This window comes from Leishmania braziliensis, chromosome 15 (genome assembly GCF_000002845.2).
Source record: "Leishmania braziliensis MHOM/BR/75/M2904 complete genome, chromosome 15".
Taxonomy (NCBI): Eukaryota; Euglenozoa; class Kinetoplastea; order Trypanosomatida; family Trypanosomatidae; genus Leishmania; species Leishmania braziliensis.
This window is the reverse complement of record NC_009307.2, coordinates 1-16,749: the sequence shown is the minus strand read 5'-3', so window position 1 is coordinate 16,749 and position 16,749 is coordinate 1. Positions and strand designations below refer to the sequence as shown.

Genomic DNA, 16,749 nt, shown 5'->3' with positions numbered 1-16,749 from the left:
ACTCCTTTTTTCTTTCGTTTTGGTAAGTGCGGGCACCGTGTGGCGATAATTGGCTAAGAACTGATGCGGCACTCGAGGTTTTTCTGCACCCCCGTTGTTCCCTTTTCTTCACCTTCCCTAACTAATCTCTTATAAGCGATCAAACGCGCGCCTGTTTCCGGGTGCTCGCGCGAGCCTGCTGCGATGAAGGTAGTGTCGGTGTTCGGCACGGGGAGGAGCTACCGAGGAAGCTTACACTGTGGGAGCCTGTCAGGGACTGGCAACAAGCGATTGAGGAAGAGAGCAAGGGAGCGCATGTCTGACGTGCGTCAGCCATCTCGAGCACCGTGACAGGGGAAGGAAGGGATCGTTTTGTTGATCTCATAGGATAATGCCAATCGTTGGGAGAGCGAGGGGCGGAAGAACTTTCTCATATACATGTGCATACCAACGCAGCCCTTCCTCCCTCTGCGTACACGCACAACAGTCCATAAAAAGCCGCGCGCACTGCCAACCCTGGAGAAGAAGTGTGCCTCACTACTCGTGATGATCGCCTAGCTGTGCCCGGTTTTTTGGGGGCGCAATCCTGCACTAAATATTCAGAGTGGAAGGAGGGGAAAAAAAGGCTTCGGTAATACTTGGGAGGCAGGAATGGGGGTGCGAATGGTATAGGGAGGAAACCGTAGGGACAGAGAATGATGAGACGCTTCATCTGTGGACGCCGTGGGCGAAGAACAAAAAAAAAAAATGATGGCTGTCTATATTTGTGTGTCTCCACGCAGCCAGAGCGTGTGGCTTGACTGTGTGTCTCTCATGTACCCTCTCCTCCCTTTTTCTTTTCCTCTCGCTCTTTCATGGAACAGTGCGGGATAGGGGACGGACGCGTCATCTGTCTTGCGGACCTCTGACTAAACCGGCAGCACAACAAGCGACTTTGTCTCACCTTCTCTGGACGGTACATGACGAGCTCCGTACAAGAAGTTGTTCTGTTGCCACACCCGCAAGAACACCACCGCTACACACCCTCTCGCTTCTCTCCTCTTTTTTGTTGTTCACTTGGTGCTCAGCGACACATTCCCTTGACTCCGCGTGTGCGTGCGCTTTTCATCGCAGGTGTCTTCTCTGTTCGTTTTTTTTTCTTTCTCACGTCACTTTTCTCTTCCCTTGTTTTGCCCCTGTTCATATTCGCTCTTTTTTTTCTCGTGCTTCATCTCTCTCTCTCTGGCGGTGTAACGCTTTCCCCATCGACCATCGCTTCCGCTGACGTGCCTTCGTGCTTCCTTTCTTTTCTGTTTTATCTCTTTCTCTACTGCACCTCCATCCGATTGCCAGACTGCCGCATTGGACGTGGCCTTAAGCCTAAAAAAGAGGCAAGTAAAGCATTACCATCACATGTCACTAACACTGCCACACCTGCACACTTCACCCCGCAAAGAGCGACACTAAAGGAGCACTACTGGACACGCATGGAGCAGCAAGGGCAGAGCAGCGAACCTTCCCTCTTTTTTCTTCAGCGTTGGATCTTGCGGTGCTTCATCACCCCCCTTTCACCGCCTCTCTTTTGCTGTTGTGGTTTTCGCCTTTGTTGCCGTTGTGCTCTCCCCTCTTCTCGCTCCAGATTTCCCCTTCGTGTTCTTGATGGGTGCACGACGTACCCCGCCCAAAAAACTGTGTGTATCTTTCTTCCCATATCTCTCTATGTTTCTCTCTGTCTTTCATGCGACCATTTTTTCCTCTTGCTCTTGTTTTTCCTTCTACGACCTGTGCGTTTATTTGTTTTCTTCACTCGTATGTTTTGTGATGACAGGGGGCACCACGGTGCGTGGTAGATTGGGGTCTGGGGCCCTGCCCTGTGTGGGGGGATGCTCTGTGCAGCCCCTCGATCCCTGCCAGTGCCGAGACACCTGTGGTGGCGAGAGGGCCAAGCGCCTGCGACGCGGGGAGGCCAGAGCGATGTCTCGCTGCCGATGTCGGCGGTCAGGGCCTGGGTGGGCGAGGTGTCCGCGCGACTCGAGTGCATCTCAGCCGGCCCTCGCTGCCCACTGGCGTGGGGAGGCTGAGCCAGCCCTCGAGGAATGCACGAGGTGGCGACCGGCGCACTGCTGTGAGGCGTGTGCCCACGGCTGCTTTGCCCCATGCGATGGGCCCTGTGAGGTGTCAGGGGTCGAGGGGGGGGGGTTACCTCGTCTATGCTGCACGGCAGGGCAGTGGGCGCGCCAACGAAGTGAGGTGCCTCTTGTGTTGTGATGCTTGTACGCTGTTTGTATCTTGTGCGTTTGTGTGCCATTTTTGACTGTAAAATTCCCTCTTTCCTGGTCTTTCTTTGGTGCACTTGTTCGTTTCGCTGACTCGCTCCCTCGTGTTGTGCTGCCTGTGCGGGGCTATGCTTCCTCGTTGTGATGTATTTTGTGCGTCTTGTCAAGAGAAATGAAGATCTGACAGCAGAGATGAAGTGGAGCTACTCACGCTACTTGCCGCTTTTCTTACCTTTCTGTGTCTATGTGAGTTATGTAGGGTGCTCCTCTCTGTGTGTCTATCGTCTGCGCGATAGACACGATTGCACTGCCCCCACAAAGCGCTCCGATGTGCCATACTGTTTCTCGCTAACGGAAGTAATCAGGCCGGAAATAAAGAAGAGCAGACAGACAGGCACGCCTATGTACAGACACGTACAGACACAAGGGGGCTTGACGAGAGGCATTTTTTTCCAGACAAGAGAACGCGCATCGCACAGATATTTCAGCGCAGCTGTACTTCTTTTTTTTTGTTATGAGATACAACTTTGTTTGGCGACGCCTACACGCCACGTCTACGCCGCCACCACCTCCGATACCCACAAAGTAAAGAAAAAGGCGAGTATTCGCTAACGTCGACACTGACGTAGAGGGCGCTTTATACCTCTATGAGGGTCTTCTCCTACTCCCTAGCAGCTCGAAAGAGCTCTTCCGCCAATGCCGGAGTGTGACAGTTGTGTGGCTACTCCACTGACATTCTTTCCTCACATACCGGGAAACCCTGAAACACAAAGATGGGCTCCTCTGCAATCGTGGTTGATCTGCCTCTGCCTCTTATTCCGCCTCCCTGTCTCTCTCTCTTGCCTGTTCTTCCACTCCCGTTCTCTTCTATCTCCTATTTTGTTTACTCCCTCTTTGCCCCCACCCATGTCCTCCTGTGCTTGTCTGCCTTAGCGCTTGTTGCCGAAACTGTCGTTCTCACCCCTCTTCTGCGCCGTCTCCAACCGCCTGCCCATGCCAGACTCTACGCTTCTAGTCGATTTTCTTTACTGATAGCAATCTTGACATAGACAGACACACTGCCATTTACCCCCCCCCTACTCTACACAAACTCGCCCCCACCTTCTCTCCATTCGGCCTCTGTGCACAAGAGCATCCTACCGTAGCAACGTTGTAGTCTATTCCTCTTCGCACCCCATGGCCCGTTTTCTTGCTGGCGCCATCGCCGGCCTGTTAAGCGGTGTTAGCAGTGGCTCCGTATGGAGTACCATGCAGCAGTCGGAGCACTTAGCCGCCAGCTGCGCCAAGGCGCCAGTGAACACGTTCACCTCCGATGAGTACAAGCCATTCAAGTTGATCTCCTCCCGCTACGAGTCGCATGATACGCGCCGCTTCTACTTTGCTCTCGATAGCGCCGATGATAGCTTCTACATGCCAGTTGCCTCGTGCATTATTGCCAAGTACACCGATGCAGATGGCAAGGACGTTGCCCGGCCATACACCCCCATCTCCTCTAATAGCACCAAGGGCCACTTTGAGCTCCTTGTCAAAAAGTACCCAAAGGGAAAGATGGGCAACCACCTCTTCGCCATGCAACCAGGCGACGAGCTCCTCATCAAAGGCCCCTTTGAGAAGTTTGCCTACAAGCCCAACATGTGGAAGCACGTGGGCATGATCGCCGGCGGTACTGGCATTGCCCCCATGTACCAAGTGATTCGTGCCGTGCTCGAGAACCCCAAGGACAAGACAAACATTTCTCTCATCTACGCAAGCAACCAGCGCCGCGACATTCTCCTTGCCAACGAGCTGATTGAAATGCAGAAAATCTACAACAACTTCAACATGTATTTAACCCTACTGGAGGTGCCGCACCGGTGGCTAGGCGGTATCGGTTACGTGAACAGTGCCATGGTGACCACCTTTATGCCCAAGCCGGGGGAGAAGAACACAAAGATCCTCGTGTGCGGTCCCCCTCCAATGATGCAAGCCATCAGTGGTGACAAGCTGTTTGAGCCTGGCAAGCCACCTCAACAGGGCCCCGTAGGCGGTCTGCTGGAGACACTAGGCTACAAGGAGGACCAGGTCTTTAAGTACTGAGCTCTCACTGGAGACCATCTTCACCTGCGCCGTTGCATTAGAGGAAGAACCAGCAGCCGAGGGCGCAGGCGCAGGGGGTGAGGGGATAACACAAGTTCCCCGCTGAGGTACGCTAGAGGTCGATATGGTGGTTTTGGTGTGCCTTGTGTGTTTTGCAAGTCAGTGCCCCTTAGGCGCAACGTGACGCTCGCCGCGGCCGGTGTCAAGGTGACGCTTGCGAAGACGGCGGGAGGCGGCCTGCAGAGCACCACAGGTGACTGAGGTGTAGAGGTTGAAGCTGGGGAAATAGGTCGAAGGGGTCGGTGGGGGGATGCGAGTGGTGGCGCGGTAGTGACAGCACAGCACATTTAGTTCTCTGCTGTTGTTGCCTTTCCTCTCTACGCCTTCGCCTTTCTCACCTCCTCTGTCCGCTCTTTCTTCTCTTCCCGTTCACTTCAGAAGTTTGTATGCGCGTTGTCTTTTGTTTGCTGTAGTTCTCTTTCCTTCTTTTTCGCCTCCGTTGCTACCGCGCTCCGTTACGATCTCCACCCCCTATCTCCCTCTACACTAATGACGGGGGGCACCACGGTGCGTGGTAGATTGGGGTCTGGGGCCCCGCCCTGTGTGGGGGGATGCTCTGTGCAGTCCCTCGATCCCTGCCAGTGCCGAGACACTTGTGGTGGCGAGAGGGCCAAGCGCCTGCGACGCGGGGAGGCCAGAGCGATGTCTCGCTGCCGATGTCGGCGGTCAGGGCCTGGGTGGGCGAGGTGTCCGTGCGACTCGAGTGCATCTCAGCCGGCCCTCGCTGCCCACTGGCGTGGGGAGGCTGAGCCAGCCCTCGAGGAATGCACGAGGTGGCGACCGGCGCACTGCTGTGAGGCGTGTGCCCACGGCTGCTTTGCCCCATGCGATGGGCCCTGTGAGGTGTCAGGGGTCGAGGGGGGGGGTTACCTCGTCTATGCTGCACGGCAGGGCAGTGGGCGCGCGCTGGAGAAAAAAGTGTTTTTTTTTTTTCTCTGTGCTGAAGTTGGTGGTGACCTTTTGGCGCTATTGCTGAGATGGGCGACAAATTTCTCGCGCAGGCGCCGATACGCCAACTGACGCAATGAAAAACGTACTTCACACAACAGCCGGCGGAGAAGATACGAACCGAGGCAGTAGCGGACTATTGGTAGCGTTTAGTGTGTGAGGAGTGTACATAGATTAACATAAGACGCACGAGCAAGGTGCACGTGTAGGATGATACTTGGATGTAGTATGCATTCCACTCGCACATCGGCAGACAGGCCGATGGAGTGACCGACACTTTTAATCTGCTGCTTACCGCTCTTGTTTTTCTAGGAGAGGCAGCACAGTGTCCCACAAACTCCACTCGTTCTAACATGTGCATCCACAAGGCACCGTGCTGCAGTCGATGGGCTGCCTTGAGGTGTCTTTTTCTCTCCCCAGTGGCACATCTGTGGAGGAATGGCGGAGAGGGAAGATGAGCCTCGACTACTCACTACTTCGTACTTGTGGCCTCGTTATATATATATATATATATATATATATATATATATTCCATGGTGTGTTTTCCTTCCCCGATTACGCACCTCCCGCCTTTACACCCTCTCCTTGTACATTTCTTCGGTACACCCCCCTTGTTTCCATTTCGTTTTCACTCACCCCCCATGACCGCCATTACTTCACCACGTACTTGACTGGCGCGATGCCGGTGCGCTACTCTTCTTCCTTTCGATTAATCCGTGCGCACGCCACACAGCAAAAACGGTCAGCTCTTCGCTCTGGACTTCTGCTTCTCTCACCTCGTCATTTTCTTCCTTGTGTAGGTCATATCCCCCTTCTCGTCTCTCTCTCCATTCACCCTTGCATAGGCATACGCGCCAAGTGAGGAACAGCAACGCCTAAACACTCCTGCGGAGTCCATCGTCTTAAGTTGTCAGTCAGCACGTATTTTATCTCTTTTTTTTCCTTCATTTTCTGTCACTACTTCTTGTGCGCCTTTCCGTGTTGTCAGTGTGGCACTGATTCGTTAGTGTTGCTTTCCTCGCCATTCGCTTCGTTTGGCTTGTGCTCTCGCTCCCCTCACAACTACAATAGAAAAAAAAAAACGCAGCTGGACGCGCGTCTTCACATTTTCTTTTGTGTCCTTTGATTTTTGTACTCGTTTCTTGTGCATTTTCATCAGCTCTTCCCTCACACAGCGCACTACACACAGGCATATAACCTGCGCTCCACAGTAACGGTCATGTCGTCCCCGCACTACTCGGATGTCTCCTCTCCTTATGTCCAGAAGGAGGAGGACTTCTTGGACAAAAACCTGATTCCCACCATCAAGTCCTACAAGAACATGGAGTTTCTCAACAGCTACGCAGGGCGTATGATCCGCATCTTGTGCGAGTTTGAGGAGCCTCAGCAGCGCCTTCAGCGGCACTTCATCCGCTCCACAGTTCTCTTCTTCGGCAGTGCACGCTCCATGACCCAGGGGGAATATGACTCCACCATGCGGGGCCTCCAGTCCAAACTGGCGGCTGCCACGGAGGAAAATGCTAAGGTGAGCATCCAGAACGAGTTGACTCGCCTGGAGAAGACGCAGTGGATGTGCAAGTGGGTCGACCTGGTGGAGAACTTGGCTAAGATGGTGGCGGAGTTCGCTCGTAAGGAGCGGGAGATCATCAACTGCAGTTTCAAGTACATCCCGGACTACTTCAGGTTGCCGCCCGAAGAGAATTCGGAGTCCCTGGACGACTTGCACAAGCGCTTTGGCGACCTGGTCGTTACCACAGGTGGTGGCCCCGGTTTCATGGAGGCGGCGAACCGCGGCGCTGCGTCGGTGCCCGGCGCTGTTACGATGGGCATGGGTATCTCCCTCCCATTTGAGAAGGGTCTCAACCCCCACGTGACGGAGGGCTTGGCATTTGAGTTCCACTACTTCTTCACGCGTAAGTTTTGGATGATGTACTCGTGCCGCGCCATTGTCGTCGCCCCGGGTGGATTCGGCACGCTGGACGAAATTTTTGAATTACTCACTCTGAAGCAGACGAAGAAAATCCCTTCGTTACCGGTAGTGTTACTCTGCAAGCAGTTTTGGAAGACGGTGGTCAACTGGCAGGCGCTGGCGGACTACGGCGTGATATCTCAAGACGAGATCGATAGTCTGCTCTTCACAGACTCCGCGGATGAGGCGATCGAGCACATCAAAGAATTTTACCGCCGCTTTGCAAATGATTCGACCAGCTTGGCGTAAACTCGAAGTTGCTGTCCAGATAGCCCTCACCTCCATTTCTCCCGCGCGCCAACATGCCCTTATGCTCAGCGTGTCTTTCTTCCTACCACGAGGTGCGTGTGCGTCTCTGTGTGTATGTTCTCTTTTCTCGTCTGTGCTTTTTCAGTCATTTACGCGTGCTCGATGGTCGCGCGCTGGCTCACTTTCCGCTCCCACTAACCACGAGGTTTAGACCTTAGCGTTTCACGCTCTGTTTCTCTCTCCCTCTGTCTCTCAGTACGAGGTGCCTGCGTGTGGCTTTCAGGCTTGTACGACAGTCACCGTTCACCGCAGAGTCACTTATTTCGTATGCGCAAACAGGCCTGACGCTTTGAACACACGCAAACACGAGAAAAAAAGGAGGACGCCGTTGTTCGTATTCACGTTTTCTCTTCAGTGCACGCGCGGTTGACTTAGAAAAAGGCTTCAACACCGTTACCGTTTAGCAGAAATGAAGGGGCAGGCGATGAAGGGAGGTGACGATCACACTTCACCTGCCACCTACAGCCGTTTTCTCTCCTTGCCTGCTTTTATAGGCCGCTGTACTTGCTCTGCGTGCTTTCTCTGTAACCTCGCACTTCAACCCGCTTGCTCTGCCCATGTACTTCTCGTTCTCACATCAGCTAGAGCCGCACTGCCCTCACCTATTTTCTGATCACTGCCCACAGACCCCGTTTCACCCACACTACGAGGTGCACGCGGCTCCTAGCTCCCTCCGCTACGTGCAACCCTCTGCAGCGTCCTTATCTCTTGCTCTACAGTTGATGTAACTCGACTCCCACATACGTGGCACTCTCGCATATCAGAATGGGATGCGACCGTACTCCTCAGTGCGGCGGATGACTCAACAGTCGAACCGACTGCGCGTCATCGGCGTACTCGTGCTTAGCGCATTCGTTCTCTTCGGCTTTGTCATTTACTCTGAAAGCCCTTGGTTCTCTCCTTGCAACTCGCCATACTCGAATGTCTACGACATCGTAATCGACGCCGGCAGTACCGGCTCGCGCGTACATGTGTTTCAGTACGAGCGCAGTAGCACTGGTGTCATACTTCTGAGAGAGCGCTTCAAACGGATAGAGCCGGGACTGTCTTCATTTGCCACCGATCAGGAAGGCGCTAAGCAGTCGCTTGCGGGGCTCCTGCGCTTCGCTGAAAAGGCAGTTCCACGAAGCTACCAGAGGTGCACTTCCGTAACCCTCAAGGCCACCGCCGGCCTCCGGCTTCTCCCTGAAGCCGATCAGCAGGTGTTGCTGGATGCTGCCCAGCAGACCCTCAAGGCATTTCCGTTTCAGTCTCGTGGCGCCTCCATCGTCTCTGGTGCTCAAGAGGGCGTCTATGGGTGGCTCACGGTGAACTACCTCCTTAACAGGCTCGACAAGGAGGGCGCCACCGTCGCGACCATAGACATGGGGGGTGCCTCGACGCAGGTGGTGTTCGAGACGAAGTTCACGTCTGGAGAGTGGCTGCCCTTCAACTACGCCCACCAGCTGCGCACGCCAAAGCGCACCATCGCCATGTATCAGCACAGCTACCTAGGCCTTGGGCTCAACGAGGCAAAGAAGACACTGATGACGTTGTTCGCCAAAGTGAACGGGACATCCCCTTTTTCATGCTTCCCGAGAAGGCATACGGAACACCTGAATGGTGTGGAACTTCGAAACGGCGATTCCACGGACTTCGACGTTTGTGTAAATCTTTTTCGAGAGCACGTCATAACGAAGCCGATCTGCAGGTTTGATGCCTGTGGCGCTCGCGGCGTGCCGCAGCCGCCGCTGCCGTCGAAGCAGCATCCAATTTACGCCTTTTCTTACTTCTACGACCGTCTCTACCACTTCCGCAGTGAAGGATTCCCGGTATACGTCTCGTCGTACAAGGAGCTCGGGCGGGAGGTGTGTCAGCGAGAGTCTGCAGACCACACCACCACCCCCAAGGAAACGACCTGCATGGAGCTGGCATACTTGTACAGCTTCTTGACGCACGGGCTAGGGCTTAGCGACGACAGAACCCTCGAGGTTCCTAACCGCATAGAGGGTATCGCGGTCTCCTGGTCTCTAGGCTGCTCTCTGTCCTTCGTGCTCAAGATGGAATGAAAACAAGCGGTCTCTTTCTCTCTTTTCGTCCCGAGTGTTGCTCGCACCTTTGCTAATCACCGTTGACGGGCCTCCTGCCCTTCATAGGATTATGAGAAACAATTATGGAGGATGTACCACGCGCTTTGAAGAGCTGATGGCTAGACATGGGTCCTATACACCCGCAACAAAAAGACCCAGAATGACCAGCATCACAAAGAGAGCAGCACATTGTGGTGACACACCTGCAGAAGAGTCTTTCAGTGAGCGTGAGGCACGCCGTCACGGATTGCGAGGGACCGTTGGTATTACCGTACAGTATGTGTGTGTTGAACGTCAGCTTTTACCTCTCAACGCGAGACGACCTGGGATTATCGGTGCTTGCTCTCGGTGGTCCTTCTGATGGCTCTTCACATTGCCAGCGACAACTTCATCGATACAGCCTTTTCTCTCTCCCCTTTTCCATCTTGGACTCCTTCGTCAACCTGCGTTTAGTGCTGCTGATCTTCCCTTTCTTTTCGTCCTTTAGAGAAAGGCCTTTGTGGATGTTGTGTAGCGAGACAAGACACCTGCAGCGCTGGCACTGAGTTGCTCCGAGTGCCGAGTCATTGGCACCTTTACCTTTGCCGAGCCATACCTCTTTGCTCGCTCCGTACATGTGAGAACAGCTCACTAATCGCGCCTTTAGTAACCACACCCTCATAAACACAGCCGTTTAACCGTGTCCAGCCCTCTCTCTTGCAGTTTATCTTCTCTCTTCGCTTCTTATTGTCTCTCCCCTCTCTTTAGAGCGCTGACTTCATCACTGCCCATTCACGCTATCCTTGTCACGCGTGTTGCCTTCGGCGTGGGCTTTGCGCCGAAAAAGATGAGGTATGTCCATTCTCCTAGGGATCCTTAACTTGTCACGGCGGGCTTTACGCCGACAGCGTTACTTTTTCAAGGCAACAGCTCCAAAGGCCCCATGTACAACGCGGAGCAAACTTGTTTACCTGTGCGGCTCGCAGAGCAACATGAGGCGCTTCAAGCGCTTTCTGCTCTCGACACTGGTTCTCGCTCTTGTCTTGCCCGTTATTAGTGCCCCCGCAGTTTTCTGGGGGCTCAGCGCATCTCACTGCCACTACTTATTTCATCCTATTGAGCCAGTGGAGCGCGCTGCACTGGGACAGAGGGAACCCTTGCCGCAGCGCAGCACAGACAAGCGGCCTGATTCCAACGCAGACCTGCAAACAAGCATCAACGCATACCTGGCGCAGCACAACAACACAGAAGGTGTACAGCTCCCCCCCGTTCGAATTCACTTCATAGCAGCTTCAAATCAGACGGACTGGAGTTTCTGTATGGCTACTGCGTCGTGTGCACTCTCTGGTATCGAGCTCAGCGTCCTTGGTACTGAGACTACCTACTCTCACGTCTGGCGGTTTGAGCAATACCTCGACTACCTTGATCGAGCCGGCTTGCGAGACGAGGACATCGTGGTCACATTGGACACAGACGTGGCGTGGACCGGCTCTGACGTGACGCCGTTCTTGCAGAAGTTTGCGCGGTACTCGCCTGCCTCGGAGGCAGCTCTTGATCTCGCTGCTGTGCGCGCCTGGGAGGATTATGGGGAGGAGGTAGGGTCAGCCTTTATGGCTACGCTGCGCACCATGCCCGAGCAGCAGTCACGGCCTCTTATGCAGCTTCCGCCAGTCATATTCAACGCAGACGACGATTGCTTCTATCATCAGCCAGCCGACGGCCTATTCCAATGTCTTTCCAGTGACTACATCACAATGCACCTCATCGCAGCCGCTCGCAACGGTGCATCCTTTTTCTCTCACGAAGACGCGGCCCGCGTGTCTGCGGAGAACTGGGAGAACTACAAGAGCATCTACAGCAGCTTCTTCGCTCAGGGACACGGGGATCGGCACCTCAACACGTCACTGGAGGCTGCGACATTTCTGCGAACGCCCGGCGACCTGTTCTTCTACGACGGCGCCCTCTCCGTCGGTCGTAACCCGTCGTTCTACCTCAACGCCGGCATGCACGTCTCCCGCGCGTGGGCCCTGCGAGAGCTCGCCAGGGGCGTTCTTCGGTTTGCCAAGGAGCGACGGCCTCGCGCGAAGCAGGAGTGGTTTTGTGATCAGTCAATCATCAGCACCCTGCGGTACTACTCACGCATGTTCGAGGTCAATGAGGGCCTTTTGTTTGGCACTGGGCACCGCAAAGATGGCCAACTCGTGCGCGACTACTTTGGACTGCCGGTTGGTCTTATAGCTGTCGACTCTCTCACAGAGTTCATGTTTACTTCACATTTGCGGCGCCGAAAAAAGCTTGGTGAGCTAACTGCCTACTACATCCGTCATCGCGATGACATGTTTTTCACTGTGCCTGACAGTGATCTCATCGCTAAAAGCTCCGGTATGTTCATTACGTCCCCACTGTGGGGTCGTGAGGTCCCGCAGCGCTGCATCAGCGTACCCTTACTTGACGACTCGGTGTCGATAAGGTGCTCAAGTGCTCTTAGGCGGCGTGTATTTTCCTCCTTCATACACTTCGCTGCCGGTAGCAAGCAACGATACTATCGGCTGTACCGTGAGTGGTTTGCCTGGTACTTCGCGACTCGGCATAGTTCCAAAGCCCTGTTGTCTGCCATGACGGTGCTAGAGAAGTTGAAGCTCGAGCTTTGGTCTAATGAGACACTTCAGCGTATCCCCTTTTTTGCGGTGTGTCCCAGTCCGTTTCACAGTCCTTGAGATTTTGTGCTGCCCTCGGAGCGCGAAGAGCTGTGGTGTTAGCTGGTATGAATCAGAGCTCGTTCTGCTGCATACGGATGCGCGTACAGCAACACCGAGAGGCGTTTATCACTGAGGAATGTCTACCTTCTCGCTCAGCAGGAGAGAGACGAGTTATATGAACCACACCTAAAAGAGGCCAGGGGAAAGTGCGCAAGGGTTGCTCAAAGTCGTTTTCATGTCAAGTAGCGGACGACACTTCCGCCATGCAGCCCTCCCCCGCTCCAGCGCTGGGTCAGTGATGCGAAGTGGCGCCGAACGCCAGCATTCAGCGTTGTGCTACTCACTCCTCACCTCCCCTTTATGGAATTTGCATACAAAGCACGACCGTGAACGATGAGAGTGCGTCGAGTAAAGGTCTCAGCGAATTTCGAACGAGAATCGGACAACACAAAACACCATCTACTACGTTAGCATGAGGAAGAACAATGCGGTCGGATGCCGACATGTTAGGACTGTGTGCGCGGCCGTATGGGTGCGAATGACCATGGCTGAAACTTACTTATTTCGCCTGCCCTCTCCCTAAGCTTCTCTACACTACAATGGAATCTCTGGTTAAGTGGTAAAACCCCGTCAACCCTCAACCCCACCGACCCCCAAAGGGTTCGGAAACAGCGCCCGCATGCATGGTTCCCGTATAATCTTTCTGTTACTCTGTAATGGACGCCATTCCTTGTCTCCCCCTATTTTTATTTCATCGGATGTGCCAAAGGGGACGTGAAGTTCCTCTATGCGCCTCGAGTTGCTATCCCCCTTTTCCGCTGCGTGGGGCCCCAGGCGAGAACGCGAAAATGCCAGCCTTTCCCTCTCTTTTCCCGTTACTCGACGAAAAGACAGTGGAAAATGGACAGTGCCGATATCACATTTCTGATGCCCGCAACTGACCATAGCATTTCTCGCCTGTGATACCTCATCCTCAGCGGTACGTTTCGATTCTTTCATAATGGACTGCCGTTCCGTCCTTGTTTCGGATGCAGCCGTTCCTTTTCCTCTAAGTTGCGTTTTAATTAACGTGTTTCTGTGCGGCTTCCCCGTGCCCCGTTTGCTAGGAAGCAGGCACACCGACAGGTCGCTTCGCTCGATGGCTTTGAGGTAGTGGCACCTCCTACACGGACTCCATGACGAAGGACCCGCCAAAAAGTGTAAGCCCACTCACGACACTGGACGAAGGTGCTGTGACTCGTTTTGCGGGAAGCATAACTGCTATGCATACTTTTCTCAATAAAAAAATACTGCTGTTTTGTCTGACCAGACCTCCAGAGATCCTACTCCCATCGCCGCAAGTAAAACGAGGCTTGCTTTTAATTAAATCATTCCTTTAAGAATCAATGCGAGCCGCAGGCGTAGAAAAGGCTAGTAAAATTTGCTTTATGAATGTTAAGGAATGCTGAAACGCGCATGCGATGACCAGAAGCACCGGCATTGTGCATCACATTTTTTCATTCTCTCATCTCCTAGCACTAAGCCCAATCGCCCGACACACCTGCCTTTCATTCCTTTCAACTCCGCCTTATCCTCTCTTAACCGGTTCTCTTTGCCTGTTATGAGTAGCAGCCGCCGCATCTTACAGTAACGCACCGCACACTTATCACAACAACTCCCTTATCCGCCTTCCTCCGCATTAAATTCCACCATGGCCAAGGGTAAGCGCTCCGCTGACGCCAAGGGCAGCCAGAAGCGCCAGAAGAAGGTGCTGCGCGACAACATCCGTGGCATCACGCGCGGCTGCGTCCGCCGTATGGCGCGCCGCGGTGGTGTAAAGCGCATCTCGGGCGACCTCTACGAGGAGGTGCGCCGCGTGCTGAAGGCCTATGTGGAGGACATTGTGCGCTGCAGCACGGCCTACACCGAGTACGCGCGCAAGAAGACAGTCACGGCGGCCGATGTCGTGAATGCGCTGCGCAAACGCGGCCACATCCTGTACGGCTACGCGTAAATCAATCGTGCCTCGCCCTTTCGCACACTCATAGATATGCTTGCTTTCTTCGCGCAGTCGTTTATTTGTCTTTTGGTTTTCGACTTCCCCTCCCCCACTATGGCTCTTCTCTCTCGTGCTGACAATCTCCCCCTCACTGCTGGCTGGAGACAGGAGAAAAAGAGGACACTACACGAATCCCACCACACATCTAGAGAGAAGCGGTAGGCTGCCGTATTGGAGGCGCCCTTTTGGCGTCCATGTCTAGGGAGGTTCGGTGCAGCTGCGCCCTCCTCCCTCCTCCCCAAGCCCGCAGTCACCAAAAGTGACCACGCAGGCTGTTGTGCTGCCTCCTCGATCTTGTTTTTTCCCCACCGCTTGCTCACTCATCCGCTATGCCACAGCTCCATGCGCCTCCTTTTACTCTTTGCGTTTCTCTTCGCCTCACTTTTACTCTTTACCCGTGACACGTGGGCCCACAGACCAAGGCACCCCAATACGGAGGACACGCAGGATGCTGCGTTACCGGCTTGCGCGCATCTGGTGCTCACCTTTTCGAGGCAGGTGGCGGCCGGCAGTGGTCCCACTTCGCCGACATTAGCGCCGATGAGAAGGATAGCGCAATCGTGCGAATAGCGACACGTATGAGGCGAAAAAAACGCAAGGTCTGGCAGCAGGTCACCTGTGACTATCTCTCACGCTTCTCCGGTCTCATGCACCTGTGGCGCTTACTCCTCTATTTCTCAGCGTATGCTCCTTCCTGCTGCGTCCTGACTCGCATCTGCATGTGTAAGCGCTGATTGTGACGCATATGAAATCCAGCATTCTTTGCCTTACCCCTTTTCGTTTCGGGCGTCTGTGTCCGCTGAGGAAAGGCCCAATCGCACATTTGCTGTAGGTCTGCTTGATTGGCCTTTGTACTTCTTTGACCTTTGGCCTATGCCACCGGCGACTTTGTTTCGCGGTGGTGTAGAGCGTGTCGCGAAGCGGCTCTTTTCACTGCTTCGTGCTATCCGCCCACCGCACACCACGTACTCTTTCTTCGCGCCAAAGGTTAGACCGTCAGGCTGTCGGTTCGCTTTCCCCACCTACCGGAATGCAGCTGTTCAGGGGTTCCGCCATCTTCCCTTGCACCTCTACTATTTTTCCCCTCTTTGGTGTATGTGTTTTTGCATCTCTGCTGCTGCTCGCGTAGTGGGCATCGCCAGGGCTGCTGCGTCTCCCACTTGCGTACACGCAGACCCTCCTCCTCCTGCTAGACGATGGAAGGCTTTCCATCGAATGGCGACGAATATCAACGAAGCGAGCAAACAGAGCGCGTGCCGCCCGCACCCTCGTGAAGGCAAGGCTTGACTGTTTCCGTCGCAAAGACACGGAACTTAGGCGTGTTTTCTACGGAAACCGCCCACCCAGCCAATGAAGTGAGCTATCGTTCCGTTCTCACAGCGTCTCTCCGATGTGGTTCGCTGCAGTGGCGCCTTCCGCTGTCACGTCGACTCGTCCGATTTGCGAGTCCTTCCACTGTTTTCATGTTTTCCCCTTCCCCTCCTCCACACCACCCGCTCTGACCTGCCTTTCCGCATACTCCGGCCATTTTCAATTAGACACTCACACGTGCTGGCGGAAAGTGGCCCATTGGCCATTGCACTGACACAGTCACCACTCTTCCCCACCGTTGCTTTGTGTTACCTCGCACTTTCCCTGGCCTTGCCCTTTCTCTTTGCGTGGCTGCCAGTACACTCGTCGCACTACTCTCCGGCGCATCTCAGGCACCATCCCCGCCCTTCATCTCAACGTGAGCCAACCGCATTGCCACGAGAAACGAGCGAGACATTATAGGGAAGGCTGTGCCTGTCGAGCCCTCAAACGCCATGCACCGCCACGCTTCTCTCGTCTCTCAGAACAGTTCTGTGCTGAACTGCCCTGCGAACAGCCGCAGCTGCAATCGCACACGCAGCAGGGCGGAGCCGGATCAAACTCGGTTGCTGGGCGGTAGGGAGAGGGACGCAGCTTCACTTGAGAAAGACGATGGCTTGCCGGATGAGGCAGCACTAAGCCTCCCGTTTCGTTTTTGCAGACATCTTTGGGGATTTGTTGATACCACCCCCTCCCCCCATGCGCATAATGTAGGGACGCGCAAACCAACGAGCCACGTCGTAAGACAGAGCCGGCAAAGAGAAGAACAGCGGAGAAATCCACACCAGTCCAGGAAAAGAAATAAGAGTAAGCGGGCAGACGGGCGAAAGGAAAGTGTGAAAGTCGAAGACCCGAGTAGAGTGAGGTGGCTCAACTAAGCGTAATGCAGTGAAGAGGGAAGGCGAGAACGACGGGTCGATGGAAAGAAAAGACGGCATGGCGTAGAGATGAAGAAGGGCAGAGGCGAAGAGGAGGAGCATAAGGGGGAAGGCTCATGTGTGCGTGAAGGGGGTGCAGG

The 16,749-nt window shown here is 54.4% G+C and overlaps 5 protein-coding genes across 5 annotated transcripts; all 5 read left to right on the top strand.

Moving 5' to 3' along the window:
- Window positions 1–3,482: 3,482 nt before the first annotated feature.
- Window positions 3,483–4,310, top strand: LBRM_15_0050 (putative cytochrome-b5 reductase; the record flags this gene model as incomplete). The annotated part of the gene is made up of 1 exon (XM_001563404.1): window positions 3,483–4,310. The coding sequence occupies one exon, from the start codon at window positions 3,483–3,485 to the stop codon at window positions 4,308–4,310; it is 828 nt and encodes a 275-aa protein (XP_001563454.1).
- A 2,227-nt stretch (window positions 4,311–6,537) lies between these two features.
- On the top strand, window positions 6,538–7,536 carry LBRM_15_0040 (conserved hypothetical protein; the record flags this gene model as incomplete). The annotated part of the gene is made up of 1 exon (XM_001562133.1): window positions 6,538–7,536. The coding sequence occupies one exon, from the start codon at window positions 6,538–6,540 to the stop codon at window positions 7,534–7,536; it is 999 nt and encodes a 332-aa protein (XP_001562183.1).
- An 830-nt stretch (window positions 7,537–8,366) lies between these two features.
- LBRM_15_0030 (ATP diphosphohydrolase) lies at window positions 8,367–9,644 on the top strand (the record flags this gene model as incomplete). Its single annotated transcript, XM_001562128.1, has 1 exon — window positions 8,367–9,644. One exon carries the CDS (start codon window positions 8,367–8,369, stop codon window positions 9,642–9,644), a length of 1,278 nt encoding a protein of 425 aa, XP_001562178.1.
- Window positions 9,645–10,636: 992 nt separating this feature from the next.
- On the top strand, window positions 10,637–12,361 carry LBRM_15_0020 (conserved hypothetical protein; the record flags this gene model as incomplete). The annotated part of the gene is made up of 1 exon (XM_001562125.1): window positions 10,637–12,361. One exon carries the CDS (start codon window positions 10,637–10,639, stop codon window positions 12,359–12,361), a length of 1,725 nt encoding a protein of 574 aa, XP_001562175.1.
- Window positions 12,362–14,033: 1,672 nt separating this feature from the next.
- LBRM_15_0010 (histone H4) lies at window positions 14,034–14,336 on the top strand (the record flags this gene model as incomplete). The annotated part of the gene is made up of 1 exon (XM_001562123.1): window positions 14,034–14,336. One exon carries the CDS (start codon window positions 14,034–14,036, stop codon window positions 14,334–14,336), a length of 303 nt encoding a protein of 100 aa, XP_001562173.1.
- Between the last annotated feature and the right edge of the window lie 2,413 nt (window positions 14,337–16,749).